This window comes from Mercenaria mercenaria, chromosome 1 (assembly GCF_021730395.1).
Source record: "Mercenaria mercenaria strain notata chromosome 1, MADL_Memer_1, whole genome shotgun sequence".
Taxonomy (NCBI): Eukaryota; Metazoa; Mollusca; class Bivalvia; order Venerida; family Veneridae; genus Mercenaria; species Mercenaria mercenaria.
In genome coordinates this window covers 104,021,203-104,043,242 of record NC_069361.1, presented here as the reverse complement: position 1 = coordinate 104,043,242, position 22,040 = coordinate 104,021,203, and the positions used below count along the sequence as shown (strand labels likewise).

Genomic DNA, 22,040 nt, shown 5'->3' with positions numbered 1-22,040 from the left:
TATTACTTTTGTCTTTTGTTTCCTCCAGCTGAAACAGAGACAAATTTCAAAGTGATAGCATTGCGCAAAACGATCGCAGATAATTCATTTTACCAAATATTTTTCTAAATGAAACCTCAAACTATTGGGTAACAATTATAAAACACAAAATAAAAACATTGTCGATAACAGTTTTTCTGGGGAGCCTCGAGTAAAAGGATTTAATCGGACAGAAATTAAGCTCCAACTCTTAAAAATTATGGCCTTGCTCTCTGCATTCATAAAGAAGAATAGGACAGAAGTAAAACCTACCTACCTACATTTCTTCCAAACTTTGTAAACTAAAGAATAAATGCAAAGTCAAGAAATTTTACAAATATTACTTAAGTATTTTCAAAGATGTCTAAACATTCATCCTTCAGGTTAAATGCATTTTAAACAGCAAGAAATGGCTAAGCAAATAAAACATTTCCGCTTTTGTACGACGGATCAATGATAATAAGTCTTGGGGGGGAAAAAAGGTTAATAAAATTTATCTTACTTGAAAAAAAGAAATATAATGAACAAAGTTTGATCCTAGTAGGGCTTGAACCTACGCCCTCCTGAAAAATTAGTTTAAGTTATCTCATGGTAGGAATTGAATACTCTTCAAAAAAAAAAAAGGAATACATTATTACGGATACGTCAATTTTCCTAACCATCGGGTTAGGGAAGGAACATGACTAGACAACAATCATTAACAGTCCGGTTTATAGCGGGGTTCGAGCCCAAAATTTCCCTCATACCGACAAGAAAACCGCCCCATCTGATCAGTGTTCATACATTCATACATGATGTGTATGTGTGTGGTTGGGATTGCATATCGAAATATAGATTTTGTGTTTGTTACCTTTATATTTTATCTGATATTATGTCCCTCAATGTTTATTATCGCTTCTTTACAAACATCTATAAACGGTTATGGCACGCCAATTGTCCAATAATAACGTGAACCAAGGTTCACGGTCGAAAAACTAGGATTAACAATAACGTAAAACCAGGTTTTTCTAATACTTACCCATATTTTCGAGCGAAAACACGCTCGTGAACCCAGGTTTCTACTAGGTTTTTTAATTGAACTTTGAATTTCGGCCGTTATTCTAAGTTCACGAGCGTGAACCTATGTTTACGGGAGTAAACCAGGGTTCACGAGTGTAAACCATAGTTTACGAACGTGAACATATGTTAACGATCGAGAACTTACGTTTACGACCGTGAACATGGGTTTACGACCATAAACATAGGTTCACGCTCGTGAACATAGGATAATGACCAAAAATCAGAGTTTTGTTCGAGAAACCAAGTTTTGAACGTAAACCTAGGTTCACATTCGTAAACTATGGTTCACGATCGTAAACCCAAGTTCATGGTCGTAAACATAGGTTCACGTCCGTAAACAATGGTTTTCGGCAAACAAATCATCAAATAAGTACATTCTTGGTCGAAAAACTAGGATTATCGAATACTAACATAAATTTTCGAGCGAACACACAGGATAACGGGCGTAAACTATAGTTTACTCTCTTGAACCCATGTTTACGTCCGATAATCTAGGTTTCTCGATTGAACTTTAACTTGGATGCACAAGTTAATCAAGATGGTTCATCACAACAACACCCTATGCCCGCCTTAGTTTGATAAACCCATAATATCTAAGATTGTGCAAACATTTTTCACGCACAGTTTTCATTCAGTGTTTTGTGGTAGCCAGCCTTTCTGTACTTTCAGTACTTTGATTAAAGTAAAGTTTTCATGTTTTTATGCACAAAATTGAGACGAGTTGACTTGGGGGGTATGGGGCGGGGGGGGGGGGGGCGAGTTGACTGTAAATCGTTTACGGGAGGTTACTCCGTATCTATAAGAGTGGCAGAATTGTTTCACTACCGAAGGGTTCAGGTTTATGACGCAAGCTATTCAACAGGAGTCTTGAAAAATCAACGCTAATAATGGTATTTAAATATGTTTACCTCCTAATAATTCCCGTCACAAATTGTGTCTTAGTATTTTTTTGACTTTGAAATATATATTACAGGGTGAATTTTACAGAGTGAAAATGATTTGACACGTAATTGTGTATACTTTCTCTGCGTTTTAATTGGCAATTTTAACTTTTGCTGGTCATGTTAAATCCATGGCTACGTGTAATAGCTATAAGCATATGTTATATGATTTATGGCTGATAAAGTCTCTTTTGATATAAAAAACAGGTATTGATGATTTCTGAGCTGCCTTTTATCAAATGAACCTTCTCACAAGTAAATCCTCCAACTTCATAAACTGAATTACAGTTTCACTTTTTTTGCTGTTTTTTTTTAATGTTATATATCCTTTTATTCGAAAGTATTAATTTCTTTATGTTTAAATCTCTTCCGCGCAGTCCGCATTGTTAATATAATACAAGCAGTTTAAAGCCGGGATTATAGAAATGCTATTAGAATATGTTTGCTGCCTTATAAATTTTCTTTTTATATTTCATAGCTGTTATGTTATAGGATATCGATGAAAGATAAATAGCTTAAATGTGTATAAAACCCTCGCAATCAATCGGCAAGAGAGATAAAGTTAAAATGGAAAATGGCGACTTTGGGTACATAGCAACCTAGATCGATTTTAACTTCTGTGTTGTTTTTATTTATTAATAAGTTGTTGACTTTATTTGTGGATTATAAAGTTGACTCCATGAGGAGTGAGTATCGAACCCGGCGGATAAATGAGTCCAGCTGGACTACGGATTTTACGAAGAGTCGTGACAGGGATCGCGAGGAACGAAACAGTAGGCCTAAGATCAGAGGTAAGTTTACCTGGATTATTTTCATTTTCATTTTGATATTGATTTACACTTCAATCACTGTTTAAATATTCTGCTGAATACCGTAACGACGATGCTTGCATGTATCTATTATGTATTAAGAAAGTTAGTTGGCAAATGTGTATGGATAATGGAACGGTAATATCCGCGTAAAACGTGTACGAGGAAAAAGAAAGAAGGAAGGAAGGGAGGGAAGGATGGAACGAACGAACGAACGAATATCCCGCATATTTTGTTTATTTTTTTTTACATATGCAATAGGTTGATACTATCGGAGCACTGTAGCAAGACCAGACTGTAATTTTCTCAGGACCCGCATGGCGAGGTCAGTGCTCGTACACATGTAAGCACGTGTATATTCTGTTTCTGACAGAAGGTGGAATAAATCTTTCTTTTATCATATAACAAGGGCAATAAACTTATATGACCTTAACTTAAAATTCAATATCGGAAAGAGCGATTTTTCTCCCTTATGTAGTACACTTTAAAGTGTAATAAAGGTGTTAAAGACATGAGTCCTCTGCGACTGGACATTTAGTCGCCGTGTTGACCGTTATTTCACATAAAATTGTTAACATAAATAGCACCAAATAACCCATTCGTTTCTGTTTAAATACTCCTTTAAAATATTTAAAATTTGCCGATGATAATAAAAAAATATTATCATGGGCAAATTCTGAATATTTTAAAGAAGTATTTAGATAGAAGCGCATGGGTTATTTGGCAATTATATATGTAAAGTATTTCAAATAGGACAAATATCGGTCAACACGTTGGCTAAATGTCCAGCCACAGAGTACCAGTGGTTAAAGATCGGTGGCATTTTTCATCGATGTGTAGATCATAAAGCCTTTTATTTTTCCCCTCTCACTGTGGTGAGTTGACAAGGGACACAATGCAACTTGGGCAGTAATCGTATCAGAACAGTCATGGATAACATGACACAGGGACATGTTATTTGACACATTACGTTAAAATCCGAGTAAAATCTTGGAAACATAAAGCACAGCCAAGCAAAATGATAACAGACTCGTTTACATGGTAACGAAATGTGAACTTGACACCACTCACATGAAAATTAATTAATTAGTTATTTTTTTTTTATTCATTTGTTTGTGTTTATCTATTCAATAAGCATTATTCAGATCTAACGCCGTCACACCATTTATAAATGTTTAGCAATCTTAAAAAAAAGGTTATTGTTAAAAAAATGTCGACCCGCATGAGCCTGTTGAATTAATGTTATAAGAAAATAATACATTCCTCTATGTGGAACTTGATCCCAAAACACCCAAAGCTGTAGAACGGCGCTCCAGAGACATTAACCCGGTCTTATGGCGTTTACTCATTTCCCTGATCCTACGCTGGAAAATTAAGTGTAAACGCGCGGTAAATAACGATACACATATTATATCGCCAGTTCGGCATTTCAGAAGAAACTAGACAAATTCGTGTACATTTTTTACGAGGAAGTACACGCAAATGGCACCAAATTTGTTTATTTCGCGGCTGTTGTTTCTGCTGTGCTTCTTTTGTCGTCAAACCTTGACTGTTACTTCATATGCGCTGGAATGATTCAGAAAAAAAACAGAAGATTTTACCTAAAATCCACAGGGAAGTCGGCATTTCTCAATATAAAAGAGCACTTGTCTTTGCATACTTAACATTCCCCTTAATCTCGTATTTTAAGAAAGCAAAAACCTTCATAATGCAAATAAATGATAGACGTAACCGGGACAAATTGCTTAATCTACTCCGATCACTTGACGGTTGTCGAGGCTCATGTAGACTTAATCTCGGTGTTTTTGTTTGACTAGTGTCCTCAGATTTCACTGAACCTTTACCATTTTTGTAGCTGTTGGTAAAAAATATGCTACTGTCTCGTCCTTCATTGAAAAATTAAATTAAAAAAGAAAAAGAATCTGAAAATCTAAATATAGTTGAAGGTGTTATAAACTTTGATTTAATAAGATGATATTAGTAATCGCGGAACGCGCGCTTACGTAATTTGTACTGTGAAACAGTATGTATACGCCCTTGAAACAAATTAAGATAGGAAAAAAAAAAAGAAACAAAAATCTCATCTGATTTGAAGTGCTCACGTAGTGAAATGAAATGGTAACGTTTCGGGACACTTTTTACTGAACTGCTTTATTGGGTAGTCATGGATACTGATGATACAGATTTAGAGAGTTATTTCTCACAAATATGTAAGTTTTATTTGTTTAGAATTGTACAAAAACAGACTTTATGCTTTTACTTCCTCTTTTAAACAGCGAAATTCTGTCTTCACGTATGATTCTTATATTTTACGGACTTAGTGATATATATTTTAACAGTAATATATGTTCTTAGTGGTACAGATTTTGATGTCTATACGTTACATCTTTTATATACTAGTATGTCAATTTTACTAGGAATTATTTGACGATTAAGACACCATTTATTTTAGTATTCCATCTGGTGGTAAATTGTTAGAAGCCACCGAAAGCTTTGATTATAATCTTTTCATCGTATAATATTTTAGTGACAACTGATGTTTGACTCCAGTTGACTATTTGTATCAGAAAGTATCAGAAAAAATATGGAGGAAATCGGGTTTGTGTAGGGGAAGATTAACGTTCAGCATAACATCTTCGAGCGCTCTTTAACTGATCAAATCCTGTCCAGTAATATTTTCAAATAAAAAAGGCGACAGAATTTGGCGAATCTCTCTCAGATTAGGCACGTACCCAGACACAAAAAATATTGAATCAGAACCTTAGCTTAGCGGCTTAGACGTGCTTTTAACGTGTTTATTTTTCCGTATCTATTGATTCTCGGAAATGATCGAACTGGCCATCCTGTTACTGTTTCAAGCCCGGCGGATTGTATATATGTTGTTATTTTTTGTGTTCGTTTTTTTTTCTAACTAAAGCTTAAGGGAAGGACAGTCTCTAATGTTGTCAGAACTTGTTGTCCGACCCTTTTGCCCTTTGATTATGTATGTTTGAATTGTAATTGTAATAACATATCAAAGAGCAATAAAATATGATTAAATCAAGCCCGGCGGAGAAAATGTTTCTGGGTGACCTTCGTTACAAATTTTAATTCACATATTTTAAGGACAAAAGTCAACTTCGATTTAAAATTGTCAGCTGTTGTGTATTTCTTGCAGTCTCTGGCGTAAAAGGACTTCTCTGTGCGTGAAAAGCATAGGAGGCTCAATAAAAGATTCATTGAATTTTGTTACATTTTTTGTTGAATCTACGTGCGCTCTTTTTCTGATTAAATCCTGTCCAGTAACATTTTCTATCAAAAAATGTCGACAGAATTTGGCGAATCTCTCCACCCTTAGGTGTACGCGATCAGATTATTTTAGGCTCGTACTCTTAGTCATAACCTTAACGGCTTGGACGTGCTTTTAACGAGTTTATTTTTCCATATCTATTAATTCTCGGAAAAACTTTCGAATTGGCCATCCAGTTACTGTTTCAAGCCCGGCGGAGAAAATGTTTCTGGGTGACATTCATTTTAAATTCAAATTCACATACTTTTTAGGGCAACTGTTTTGTATTTCGTGCAGTCTCCTAGTACCCTTATAGGCGTAAAAGAACTTCTATGTTTTCTTAAATCAGTTAATCAATTTTTTAAAATAAAATTCAGTTGTACATTTTAAGGTTATTGTAAAGCGCAAAAGAATATTTTTTATACTTTTTACGCTATATAAATGTATTTGTATTTGTATTTATGTTTTATTACAATTGTATGTTGATTTGTATAAGAACAATTGACAGATCTAGGTTTAAGCTTACTCTTAAATGTCCATTTTTCACAAAAGTAAAGTAAAGTCTGAACTATGGAACAGAATTAGGGCAAATACTGCATTGTGATTTCGTACATCCAATCTTGCGATTTACATATATGCATGGACAAATGGTCATTAAACAATGCAAAATGGGATGTCAGAAGGAAGCATGTGAACATGAGAATCACAAATGCATATATGTACAACGCAAGATTGGATTACGAAAGCACAATGCAGTTTTTGCCCTAATTCTATTCCATATTGAACATTTCCGTAGCTTTTAGTTGTCAAGCATCACTTTTTACTTGACTGACTTTTCAGTTCTTAAAATCAATGTAATAATTAGATATTGTAGCCTTGTACAATTGCCATACCAGTGTAGAAAATGTGTATTGTTATACAAGTTATTATTTTCTCATTTCATGCGTTCATAACGGAAATAATTAACAAGATTTGCGACGGGGCTGTCATTAAAGGTTTATATTTCCAGTTTTTATGTTCATGTAAGTGAAACACAATAAAAATCAGCATTGATCTTGTGTAGTTTATGATTAAGAGTGAAATACTGTGAGGTGGACTTCCAATACAGTTATCTCGTGTATTTCAATGAATTTAAATTTGTGTGTTTTTAATATAATTTTTTTTCTTGGCAACATTTATTTTCTCTGTTTGGGCATGGATACACCAGACTTTGAGAAGGATTTTGACAAGCTGCTGAAAATACCAGCGTACCTTAATGAACACACGTACATTAGTGGCCGCACATCGACCACTGGCTTCCGTAAGTAAAACAGAAATGTGATGAATACTTTTGGGGTTCAGGATTTGTTGCCAATATTTTGTCCGCGTCTGATAGTTTTGCAAGAAAAATGCTAAAGCCTGAATTTGTAAAATATTATTTAATGTTTTCGATCACCAGCTGGTGATATAAAATGTTAATTAGAACAGAAATGTTCTGTTCTGTTCTGTTCATACTACATGTGTGGGTTTACGTCTAATTTTAAGTACAAGTTGCTTTTCAGCATAATATAAACTACATTTTCACTTTAGATTAATATACAAAAATTTGCTTCGTTTGATAAATTTGCATTCTTTCTTTTAGTATTGAATCAAAGTTTTAAAACTATTAAAACTACTAAAAGAAAGAATGCTTCAAAGAAAATATTTCGTCTTGTTAATTTGTAAAATGCGATATGCAGGAAATATAGATACGATTTTTATCGGCTGAAAATAAGTAAAGCATTTTTATGATATGTATAATTGGACCCCACCAGTTGAGACTGACTGAGTTTGATTTGTCACGCGTCTAGTACTGAGCACACACTAGTATTTATCAAATGGTTTTAAATCTTCTTAATTTAACAGAATTTATTTTAAGGGTTTTGAAATCAGTAATATATAAATCATTCACAAACTTATTCAATGTCAACAGCGAAGTGGAATCAGTGAAATCTATTGCGCCTAATTTTCACGTTTTAGGTATACACCAGCTGGGGGATTTGTTGTCGTCTCCACCTGTAAATCCAATTTATTCTTCCAATTCGAGTCTCAATGCATTTCAATAAAAGCATTATAATAAAAGTAAAAGCCTGACGAATCCCTCTAATAAATTAGAATATCCTAAAGCAAACAAAACGGCGAGGACTTCTCTTTCTATATTAATATATTAACATCAAAAGTAGCCACCAATATAACAAATTAAAAGTTAATTCCTCTTTTTATGAGACCAAAATGTGAAGGTTTGTGTAATAGCGGAGACCAAATGACATTAAATTTCTTTATCCCCGTTTTATTGTTTGGAGAAGTATTTATACGTAGTGTCAATTAAAATTCACACATGAAAGCTTAGTTTCCCAGGTACAGACCATAAAGAGATCATACATATATATTTATACAAAAAAACTATGCTCAATGTGGATTTCAATCAGATTTAATTTTTGCTTGAGCATAGATACCTAAGAGTGTGTCAATTATGAGACATTATTCAAAGAAAACGCGCAATGCTACAGCCGCCATGGATTAGAATGCGTTATTTGATGTTGAGTATTATCAGTAAAACAGAAAAGAAAATACAATAAAAATCTAATAAAACATATAGAAGCTTAGTAAACATCGGCTAAAACTGGATATAGGTACCTATTTTAGTAACAACATGCCGGGGATTTTGAAATTAATCAGCAATGAGTCTGAAAAAAATATGACTAAAATGATATATCAGTGAGTAACTTCGAAAATTGGATATCGATCAATGATTTAGTGAAATATAACACGGAATATGGCTAAAATTTGTAAAAGTGCAGACATGACGTTATATCAGCCAATTATACAACCATTGAGTATCGAACATGTACGCCGTATGTGTGGAGCCGACGACGATTCTCCTAGCTTCCGGTGTAGATCTGGTAAGTCTTTAAATAACATGATAAACCAATTATAGATATCAAATCAAGACGGAAAAGATGACAGAAACTCACTGCGAGAAGATAGAAGAATCTCAGTCAAATTTTAAAACATGAAAAGAATTGTCGGTTCGTTTTTTTTTCTTTGAAATAAAGCTATGAACTATAAGTATTTGGTCACTGTTGCGACTGTTATTACTGTCAACGACGTCTAAGATATCTGATGACTAACAGGAAATCTTACTACCACCTCACATCAATAACCTCTTCCCAGTCACACATATCGGTGAAATCTTCGCACTCCCACACACTGATGGCATCTCCCTGCTTCCATACATCAATCACCCCTCCCCACTCCCACACATCGATCACCTCTCCCCACTCCCACACATCGACTATATCTACCAACTCTCGCATATCGATGACATATTTACATCCCCTTATATCGCTGTCATCTGTCGACTCCCATAACTCGCTGATATCTACTCAACTCCAACACGTCGATGACATCTATCTAATCCCACCTTTCGCTGACTTTTCCAAATATCGATGACACACAACCAGCGATGACATCTCACAACTCCCACACATCGATGACTTCTCCCCATTTCCACGCATCGTTGGTTTCTACCTACACATCAATGGCATCCCATATCTCACTCATCGCTGACATCTATCCACTCCTACATATCGATGGCATCTCCTATATCTCACTCATCGCTGACATATATCCACTCCTACACATCGATGACATCTCTCAAATCCCACTCATTGCCGACATCTATCCACTCCTACACATCGATGACATCTCCCAAACCCCACTCATTGCTGAAATCTATTCACTCCTACACATCGAAGACATCTCTCAAATCCCACTCATCGCTGACATCTATCCACTCCTACACATCGTTGGCATCTCCCATATCTCACTTATTGCTGACATCTATCTACTCCTACACATCGATGATATCTCCCAAATCCCACTCATTGCTGACATCTGTTCACTCCTACATATCGACGATATCTCTCAAATCCGACACATCGCTGACATATATCCACTCCTACACATCGATGGCATCTCCCATATCTCACTCAATGCTGACATCTATCTACTCCTACACGTAAATGTCATCTCTCAAATCCCACTCATTACTGACATCTGTCTATTCCTATACATCGATGACATTTCTCAAAGCCCACTCATTGATGACATCTCTCAAATCCAACTCATATCTGACATCTATCCACTCCCACTCATAGATGACATCTGTCCACTTCATCACATCGCTGACATCTATTCACTCCCACACATCGATGACATTTACCTACTACCACACATCGCTGAATTATCCCCATTCCCACACACTGATGACATTTTCATACTACGTCTTTCCCTTCCCATATATTCAGACATCGCTGACATTTCCACACTCTCACACATCGATGAAATCTCCACACTCTCACATATCGATGACATCTACATATACACCGATGACATCCCACTACTGCCGCCAATTGATGACATATCCCCATTTCAACACATCTATGATATATATCCTCACTCCCACACATTGCTGACACCTTCCCATTCCACCGCACATCATTGATATCTCCCACTTCCAAAACATCGCTGACTTTTCCCCATTCCCGCACATTGGTGACATTTTCAAAAATGCCGCACAGCAATGACATCTCTCAATTCCCACACATCGCTGACATTTCTACATTCTCACATATCGCTGAAATCCCACACGCGCATGCGTTGATGACATCGCCCTACCCATCTCCGTACTCCAACACTCCGATGACATCGTCCCAGTCTATCAGTGGGTTGACATCTCCCTCCTGCCATTCATCTATGACATCTCCCCACTCCAAGACATTGGTGACATCACCCTACAAACACCCATCGATGTCATCTCACCCATTCCAAACATCGATTACATCCTCGCCTACACATCCCCATTTCCAAACATTGATAATGCCCGCTCAAGGACTCATGTAGCTGTCTTTCTCCCATCGAATGCTACGGTTTCTTGTACTGCGCACTACGCTCTGTCAGTAAGGCAGGATGGACGGTAGTCCCAAATCCGTGACTCTAGTTACCTCCCCTGTCTGAAATGAAACTGCGTCACGAATTGGTCTAGTTGGAAGGATTTATTTATTTATTTATTTATTTGGGTTTAACGGCGCACCAACACAGTATATGTTATATGGCGCCAAACAGGACTACAAGTTTTGGTTTCACATCTCATTTACATCGAAATAAAAACATGAGGTATGGAATCAAAAAGGTGGAAGGATATTTGTGCTTTTATTTTCAGGGGACAACATGCTAGATATAATAACGCCTACTGAGTAAATAATCTCTGCCATCAGTTATCATATGAGATGTTCATCTGCCAGGTTTTGTACGTCTAAGATGAGTGTTTGCATCTTTCAAGAAATGTAGACATTCCTTGGACAGTTTGCGAATATATATTGTTTGATGTTAATCTAACCTTGTAAAATTGCATAAATGATATCTTTGAATACCTTATTTCTTTTAAAGCTGTGCAAATTCACACCTGCAGATATTTCAAATATCGCATTTGATATCAAAGAAGTATAGAACAGCGGTCTTATTATAATAATAAATTTGACTGTAAACACTTTAGTTCTACACTTTCAGTCATTTCTCAGGTGAGCGACCTGAACCTTACGTGAGCTCTTTTTATATTAAAGCATCTCTTACTTCACAAATCATTAAAACCATTTTTTCGAGTTAATAATGTATATATTCTTTACTATAAATCATTCAAACCCCTATATATAGTATTTCTGTACTAAATTTATTTCATTGTGGAATGTAATTGTAAATTGATACCGAATGATTAAATTACTTGATGTATTGTGCTAATTGTTCATTAGTTTTCGTTCAATTTCTTTTCAGATTTTTTTCTTGATTTTTTTTTTGAATGCCAATGAGCACGCGTAGATTATATTCGATCTTTTGTTTGTTCTTACACTGTAGAGATTTTCAGTTCATTTAACAGCCAATATATAAAGTTTGCGGAGCACTTTATTAAAAACTTTCTCTGACATTTGCATTTTTTATCAACTTCGAGAAAATAAAGTGACTTAATATAGTGAAAATATTGGCGTTTGTAATACGTGATGTTTAAACAGGATTTATAATTCATCTGGATATATAGTTCGCAATTGTTTTTCTTGTCTTGAATAAATGTTTTAATTTTTCAGCAATTGTCAATATCAGTTGCTGTTTTGTTTTTCTTTCAAGTCAATCGGATATACATTGTTAATGAAAAACATGCGACTAATAAATAAACACTTGGGAAAAATGCATAAAAAACGACTGGCACAATGTGAAATGTAAATTGTAATTTAGAATAAATTATCAAAAAATACGATTACAGCAAAATTTATAATAGTAATAAGTTGTTGGACCATCACAATTATAATCATAACCACAGTTACCACAAGTAATGTGAAAGTAATTCATAAAAGGTTGTCAGAACTTTACAATTACAATGACAGTGTACGAAGCACGTGCTGTTTCATACCCTGGAATTCCAGCTTGTGAAATAGATTTACAACCCTTGCAGCGTGAACGCTCGGACTCATTGCCGGAACCACGTCACTTCCGGCGCCTCCGTCGGGAACTTGATCTCGATTCAGACCTAGACAAACAATCTCGAGACGAAAATGCTTTTCTGAGATCGGAAGAAGCAAAGCAATGGAAATCAAAACGCGTTACACACAAACAATTAGAGAGGACTCAGAAAGGCCTCGAGGAGGGAGGTGTTGTTATATCAACAGAGCCCATGGGCTCCCCTACACCTGTAAGGGACATTGCAAGTTCGCCCACAGCTTTGACCCATATTCCGTGGACAAACTGGACACGATGGAATTATAAGCACAGTAGGTTCAATATTAATGTTGCTCATATATACGGTATATTGTATTAAATATCAAGCGTATTTACAGATAATTTTGTAAAAAATCACTCCTTTTACTTGTGCAAAGATTCGGAAATTCGTGAGTATTTTCGGAGGTTTGAATCTCTGTTTGACAGATATCTATTATGTTTCTAATGCTTTGTCCTTTGTGACTCTTTAAAACTAAATTCGTAAACCAAATGTTTGATTCTAAAGTTGTTATAATTACAAAGAGCTATCATACTTATATCCCTGCTGAAAGTATAATACTTTCCGACAAGAATTTGTTTCCCCCCAGAAATGGACAAGGCACAAAACTAAAAACGATGATTGCATGTGACTTGTATTTTGTGGCCGTACGGTGAAGGAGGAGGTCACAACGGCTTTGATCATTAACAGCTTTAATTATGTAGAGCATGCAGAATCTATATCCGTCAAACATCATGGCTAGTTGTCATGTAGGTCAAAGGTCAAGGTCACAGTATCGTTTTAACTCAAAACGGTTAACATTAACTACAAACGCCTACTGTCTACAGTCTGTAGGTCAATGGTCAATGTCGTAGTTACTGTCAGACTGAAAATAAATTCTATATAAAGACCCTTGGGAAAACTTTTCCGATCAATACCTGGAGAATGCTTTTACCTATTGTTGTCAGATTTCGTAGCGTATCTTGACTGATTTTAGCAGATAAAATATATCGTAGGTCAAAGGTCAGAGCAGCGGGCTGTTATACGGACCATGCTGGTATGTGCTTCTACAAACACTCCTATCGCTTAAATTCATCAAGTAATTAAATTTAACAATCATGTCGTAAGTCTTGCGAAGCAGACAGGTCTGTCTATAAGACTGCAAATGTAGAACTGAGAGAATCTTGTTAGTATGAAAGCACTGGAGGGACTTCTAGCTTCAATGCTTCTTACTTCTAACTTCCTTCCTTCCATCTTAATGACTTCTAAATTTCAAACTTTATGACTTCTAACTTCCATCTTCCGTACTTCCCGCTTCACTGTTTCCTATATCAAGTAATGAAGTTGGAAGTTCGAATTAACAAAATTGGAAATTAAAATGTCAGAAAATTGGAAGTTAGAAGTAATGAAGTTGGATGTTAGAAGAAACGAAATTGCAACTTAACAGTTAGAAATAATGAACTTGGAACCTAGAATTAATGAAGCTGGAGGTTAGAAGTAAAGATGTTGAAAGTTAAAAATAAGTAAGTAAGTTGGAGGTAACAAGTTGGAAGTTATAAGTAATGAAGTTGGAAGGTAGAAGTTATAAGTAACGGAGTTGGAAGTAATGAAGTTAGTAAGGAGTAAGGAAGCTGGAAGTTAGAAATGAGAAGTACTGAAGTCCCATAAAAGCTTTCATATATCAGGATATTCACAAGTTACAAATGTACCTACTTTGTTTTTCTAAATGTTTAGTTTAATTTCAACTTACAAGAAATGATCTGAGAGGATATTACTGTGGCTGTGGTCATTACCAAGTCGATCAAAATAGCTTTTCTATCCATATTGTCAAAAGCAGTGAACTCCTAACCAAGATACGTTTAAGACATCGCAACAAAGTATGTTTATCTGTCAACTTAACCGATAACTTATTAATATTGTGTCAATGCACGAATCAATATATTGGGAGTATTTTTAATAAAACAATAGACTTATCTATAACTGCACATAAATATATTAACTCTATGACTACATTATACTATCCTATTATTTTGGATGATTGTTAAATAGGGTTTTGTGAGAATTTTGTAGTTTGTGTATATTAGTGGGAAATGCAGGCATGGATTTTAATTTCTTTTTGTTAGAAGTTTAAAGTAAAAAATGGAAATAGAATCTAGAAGACATACAAGCACTCGATATACGGTGTCCCGAGGGATAACTACCAGGTGTACGTATATTTAATTTTTAAGAAAACTGCACCCATGAATTAATAATACTCGGTCAATGCCCGACGCAATATGAAAATAGGGAGACATTTTGATTGTAGGGTCCAGGAGCTTGCGTTCGGTCCCGCGACAGCCAACCATACTTTCCTGAACCTTTTTGGTCAGTTTTAATTCTGTTTAGTTTTGAAAGCAAGTTCCATGATACGTCGAGTTTAACTGCGAATATCTAACATTTTGTCCGTTCATTTATTACCTTGTTTAATTACTCAATAGCTCACCGTCAAATCCCAAAGTCAATTATTCACTCACTCACGCCATCAATCAACCAATAAATAGATAAATAGATTTAGTGCACATCTGGTGGCATTTTCGTCAGTAGAAGTCGCAAGGTCAAGACTAAAATCAAACGTTCGTCGTGAAGCATTATAAGGGCACTTTATTGTTATATCAATCAAAAGGGAGAATCGAAGGTCTTTTAACAAATATTGTAATTTCATACGATCTTGTAAATTTTAATGTACCATTAAGTATTTGAAATTTGTATTAAGATAATCATTATAATGTAAACTGTGTAAAATAAATCAAACGTCAGTAAACAGTAGTCTCCGGTTTTCCGCAAATGTTATAATACAGGCCTTAAACAAATAAAATCTTATCCTTAATCAACATTTACAAAATAAATCTGGACATTTTAATCCGCAGGATATACGTATAATTGTGATTAAATAGAAAGTTTACTTGAATACAATAGATCAGATGGGATTATGTTGAACATTATGTGAAATTGTGAACGGGCTTATCTGAAATATAAACACAGTACGTCAGGCTTTGACGGGTGTATATAGCATTTCGAATTCTGGAGTTTTGTTTTATCATATGTTTCAATCAGTTGATTACAATACATCAGTATGAAAACTTGGACATTTGACAGTGCCTTACATGTACACAATTTATGAAATATCCGTGCAGTTTTAATTTTTCTATTGATAAATATCGCGTGTTCTGTTCGGATGTATGTTCTTTTCCCCTTGGATATATAGTATTTTTATTGAAATATAAACTTATATAAAAAGGTGCTGTTCTTTTACGTGCTGTTATTTTGCCTGTTGAATAGGCCTATAACAATTTTGAAATAGCTCGTGATTAGAAATAAACTAAGGATTATGCATTCAGCCCCGGCAGGAACAACTAAAATACGGTTTTCTCAGTCAACAGTGCAAAAGACAGTCAGTAAAGATAATGAGACGGACGGTAAGATTGTTGACTGGAATTAGCTTTGCAATGTTTAGAAATTGTAACAGTTGGGATTTTGTTAAAACACTTTCATCATTTTTGTTTTTACATCTGCCATATATAAGCTTTTGCATCTGCCTATGTACAGAATAGTTGTCCATATTTCAGAATATGTCCCAACTATAAAGATGTATAGCGAAGATGATTTAAAAATGTGTATGGATTGATTTCAGAACAGCAGCTGTTTTCGGTCGATAACATGCGTCTGTTACACTTCAGACAAATAATTTCACTCACAAAAATGTGTATCATGACTTATATATAATAACAAGGAATATTTCACGTAATCAAAGAAAGCTCACAACGTAACCACTTGGCTTGAATTCTATTCCGTGTTACATTACTCCGCGGTCAGCATATTTGAAGCTCTTCAATTCGGAGTAATAATTATGCATTTAGCGCCAAAATGTCAATTTAAACATTTCACTGGAGAAACACTTTCGCACTCTTTGTAACATTTTCGCACCAATCTTAACCTATTTACCACTGACACAATGGTGTCTTAGGGTAGGAAGATTATTGGCTTATCGGGATGACTTATTTTATGATCTGTCATCCCTTTGACCACAGGGGTTCGGCTCATGCTTAGGTCCAGGCCCTACCCTATAAGAAAAACACGTGTTTGTTATAGGGTAGGGCCTGGACCTAGGCATGAGCCGAACCCCTGTGCCTCTGACGGGACAGCAACAGTCAAAATAGGTCTAGGAAAGTGGAATATTTACAGATTTTTCAGTCTGTAAATTTACAGATTGCTTGTATGAACACTGATGAAATTACATTTTGTTCTCAAAACCGCTGCTTGGAATTAATTGGTTTATTTACAGCATGCATAAATTAAGGTCATTTATGGGTTTCAGCCATTTTTGTTGACTGAGTTTTTGGCATTTTAAGAAAAATCAATTTAAAAGTCAACAGAAATGACTGAAAGTTGCAACTGACCTTTATTTATGCATAACATACATAAATCAATTAATTTCAAGCTGCGATTTTGTGTCTAAATACAATTTTAGCAGTTTTCAAACACTTGATCTGTAAATTTACAGATTAAAAAATCTGTAAATTTATAGATTTTCTGTAAATTTACAGATAATCTGTAAATATTCCACTTTCCTAGACCTGCAAAAGTTATCGCACTGTCCCAAAACGTCCAATTATTTGGACTACATACATACCTGCATACCGATTTAGTCAGTTCATGATAGCTTTGATTTTAATCGGATTACATTTGAAGAATAGCATAACAATCACATCAAATAAATCATCAAGATGAAAATTGATCAGGGCAATCAACAAAAGATATTTTGATGTATAAATTTCCAGTTTCTTAAAATTACAAAATCGCATTCTTTTATATCATACAAAAACCATATCAGAAAAGTTTTTCAATCAAAAAGCAGGTTTTGAAGCCTATTTTGAAGAAAAAACAATGACACCAAAATAAGTGTAGCAGTGTGTATATAATATATATAATTTGTCTATGATATTGATAGTCCTATTAGCTCAGTTGGCAAAGCATCTGACTTGCAAGCAGAAGGTTGCAGATTTGAGTCCTGCACATTTTTCCACTCCTATTACACATGATAACATTGGTGCCTTGAGTGTGGTGACTAGAGCTAGGTTGAAACAGTGGCTGGGTTAGTCAAAAGAATCTGTTTGTCTTTGAAAAAAAAAGGAGAGAGGAATGTATAGCAGTGTGTATATAATTTGTCTATGATATTGATAGTCCAATTAGCCCAGTTGATAGAGCATCTGACTTGCAAGCAGAAGGTCGCAGGTTTGAGTCCTGTATCAGGCTGCACATTTTTCTGTTCCTGTTACGTAAGTATATACATAAGATTAACAATTCTGTTTTGACTTATTATGATTATAAATGGATGCCCTTTGGCATTTTCTTGATACAAAGATATTTTGAGGAAGAATTTAGAAGAACTAAAAATATAAGTCAATGTATCAAATTATCTTCAGATCTACAGGTGATCTGTTGATGTATGTGTAATATATAGAATGAGCACTGTGCCCAAACTGCATTACAAGTTTAGTTTAAATAGGTAGTGGGAAATTTTGACTGACACAAATACAGTATCTTTCTTTTGGATGGGGGGCTAGGGGAGGTGGGGATGTATCATTTATTTAATAGTTACACTGCTTGTTGGTGACAGGATACGGGATATACGCTGTCGAGGAAATCCATATCAGGCGAGAGCGATTTTATCTTGCCGATTACCCTTTACTTACACGCTGTTATCTAATATTTTTTAAATTAACAAAGCGGCAGCCATTTTTTTTTTAAATCAAAATTCATATCTGAAATGTACTAGCAGGATATGGAATATATCCTGTCTCCACGCGATGTCTATTGACCTATAGAAGTGCAAGAAACTTGCAGGAGGCAAGATAAAATTTCATGTTGACAAAATTATGTAATATGGTGACTTTCAAGCTTTTCCTGGTAGAGGAAAACCCTGTGTGCCTCGTCATGGTGGAGGAGGACCCCACGTGCCCTCTCGTGCATTATTTCATCATGGGCAGGCACCTGGATAGAACCACTCACTTTTTGTAAGCGATCTGCATGGCTTCCTTACATGAAGAATTCTATGTTCCAAGTGCGGCTCAAACCAGTATCAGTAAGGGGCAAGTAGTCAGTGGCCTTAACCACTTGGCCACAGAGGGTGCATATACAGTTAAATTAGCATGGATAGTTCAGTAGGTAAAATGGTTTTGGATTTATATATAAAAAGGTTTGAATTCCATCCTGATGAATTCTATCTAATGTTTTGTTTTTTATATAAATACTTCTAACTTTATATACAGTATATTCATTTTTGTTTTCAGTCTGTTGTTATCACTGGAGTCTGATCTTCTATCAGTAAGACTTCAGACGTCTATTTTTAAAAAAAAATACTCGCTATATATATAAAAAATTATACATGTATATAGGGAGTATTTTACTATTTTTCAAACATAGACTTCTTGGAGTCATATTGATAGAATTTCAGACTCCTGTAGTTAATATAATTTATATATCTAACTATAAGTAGTAACAAAAATCTGTTGAAAACAACCATTATTGAGGCAACTGATGGAACTGCAATGGCACAGTGTGTGCCACAAGCCACAATTATAATGGCAGTGGTTAACTAGAATATAAAAGCATTCAGATGTTGACATGAATATTCATGTTACAAAGCAGGGTGCATGTGGGTGTTGTGATTAAGGATGCTGACAATTTGAATGGATAATTCAAAACAACTGACACTTAAATAAAAGTATGGAGAAGGTATACAATGAAAAGTTCAAGAATCAACTGGTGTGTGCCTTCTAGCCTTAATGTCATTTTACTTACGCTTGCTGTATCTGTCTTTTAACTCTTCACAGTCTTTTAGACAATTGATAACGGGCTCTTGAATTTAGTCTGCAAGCATTTCTTTGATGCAGTATTTATTTCAATAGTGTCAATATTTTCCACCAATTTCCCTAAGTCAGCAACATTGGTTAATTATAAGCCATCTTCAGTACATAACCAACAAGTTGAAAATCCAAAACTGATAAAAAAAATAAAAAATGCAGAGAATGTATTGTACCATTGGTCATCATTTTATGCTTTAAGTTATGTGATTTTACTTTCATATGAACAATCTGAGATATCAAGCACTTCATTCAGGTGATGCAGTTTTAATGTTCTTATATAATTTATAAGTTTCTTATACAAGTGTAATTTTATTTACATGCATTACCAAACAACCCTATAACATGGTAATGTTTAGTCATGGCATAATACTAATAGTGAAAAAAATATAGATGAATAAAAAACAGATCTGTCACTACTAGTAAGCTGCATTGTGAGGACTAATGAAGGAAACCTCAGTTTCCCTACAGGGCATAAGCTTGTCCAAATAATAGGTCACCAGCACAGAAGAGTGACTGGTAGCCCATTTTATTACTGTGGTATAATTCCTAACTGTTAACCCATCCTTTTGAATAGCTCCTTTACCTCTCTACCCTTGCTGCTCAGATGCTTGGATGTACACAAGTATTCTTTGATATTTTGCATGATGGGTAGATGAATAGAAAAATAGAAAGTTTTGTACAGACTCTTTGACTATAAGCTACAAGCAAGGTCAGTGAAGGAGAAAAAGCATATTCCTGCAAAAAATATGTCTTTTCACACAGTAGTGTGCAGACCAAGATAATGGTTATAGGTATGATATTACAAAATATTGCTCAAAGAATAAACCATAGTGTATGAATAGTTTAATTTTATTCTTTTCAGCTCTCGAGATAACTGGTGAGAATCTAGAAGACCTGCTGGCTTACGATGATCTCTTCCTAGACTACTTCAACGCCTTTCTTGCTCTTCCAGTAAGTAAATAAAGATAAACTTTTCTAAAGTATCATCCACACATAGATAACTAATAGGTACTTACCTGGGCTTATCTCCTGGTTTAACTACTGAAATACTGGGGAGACCACAGATCTCATCACAAAGAAATATAGTCGCCACCTTGTCTATCTGTCCGTCTGTCACACTTCTTGTCCGCAGGATAACTCAAACTGTTGTACTTATATACAATGATAGAGCTCATAGAGAGGAAGACTTTAGTGCAGTGACAAGGAACCATAACTCTAGGTGGTCCCATTGTTGAATTATCTCCCTTTTTCAGCTTGATTATACGAAGTATATAAAGAGCTATCCTAATCGCCCCAGCACCTTCCGCATCCACACCTTGGTTAAAAGTTTTGATGCACTTTGTCTTTTTTCTCTTTATCTCTTTAATTACTTGATGGATTTGCTTTAAACTTAAAATAGTTATTCTTCATCATCACCCACATTATCTAGCACAAGGGCAATAACTCTTGCACCAGTATTTCACAAATTATCCCTCCTTTTTACTTAGAATTTCAGGATCAAGTTTAGGTGCAGAAGAGATACAAAACAGAACATAAGTACATGTATCATAAATGTACATTGAGCATAAAACCAAAGGACAGTCCTTTAAAAAAAATTCAAAACTAGAAACCATAATTGCATTATATGGAATATAAAATTAGTCAGTATTTCTAAAATACTGCATGCCATTTTACCAAATATAAATTGCATATTAAGTATCTATAGTTATATATTAAAAAAAGTTTGACTATTTGTGAAAAAAGGGTTAATAAAATAGTAAATCTCAGGGTGTTTTGACCAAATGTCATGTGATAGGTTGAGAACATTATTTTATGCTTTGTACATGACACAAGATAACTTGTCAGTTTTGCCTAGCTGTCTAGGTTCTTTTAGATAGGATAGAGAGGTGTATCAAGCCCACACTCTTAATGTTGATTAATGGTTCAGAAGTTAGAAGTTGAAGAGTCTATAAACAGCTTTGATAATGTTGGTGGTAAACTTTTAATTTGTGAAATCATTTTTATATTGATAATTTGTAAGGAAATAAAAATGGATGGCAATTCTTTTCTAGTTTGGTTAATTCTTACACTTCCAGATCAGTTTCGTTGGGATATACCAAAATTGTTTTCCTGATAACTCTTTTATCACCAGCAGAATGTCGTTATTTCATTTCATCTTTACAGCTTGCTTTGAAAACAGATTTGTACAATATTTTAGATGAGTTGATCAATAACTATATCACATATATAACTGTCGTGATTAAAATGTTTCCCCTTTGATTTTTGGGGCTAAATCTTTAAATAATTTTATTGCTCTTGAATAGAATTGTCAATTTATTAAGGATGGACATTTAAATTAACTAAATATAAGGTACTCTAATGCATTAGTTTCCTGTTAAATTTAAGCGCTCATTTACGGACAGATTTACAGTTATATATTTATGATTGGCATTTATATTGTAAACCAATTAAAGTATATGTACACTGGTAATTGTCATAATATATATTTGACCTGTA

The 22,040-nt window shown here is 34.8% G+C and overlaps 1 protein-coding gene across 23 annotated transcripts in view; it reads left to right on the top strand.

Moving 5' to 3' along the window:
- The first annotated feature begins 2,534 nt into the window (after nt 1–2,534).
- Nucleotides 2,535–22,040, top strand: part of LOC123527871 (uncharacterized) — a 72,532-nt gene continuing 53,026 nt past the window's right edge. For 11 of the 23 annotated variants that reach the window (XM_053519384.1, XM_053519389.1, XM_053519442.1 and 8 more), the window contains exons 1-2: nt 12,049–12,934; nt 20,407–20,495. In XM_053519384.1, the coding sequence (XP_053375359.1) occupies nt 12,544–12,934; nt 20,407–20,495 (480 nt within the window). In that variant the 5' untranslated portion in view covers nt 12,049–12,543. Of the gene's footprint in view, nt 2,810–4,644; nt 5,038–7,162; nt 7,396–12,048; nt 12,935–14,642; nt 14,846–15,441; nt 16,095–20,406; nt 20,496–22,040 lie in introns of those variants that run through there. The other 12 variants (XM_053519483.1, XM_053519409.1, XM_053519415.1 and 9 more) reach the window with 6 other exon arrangements.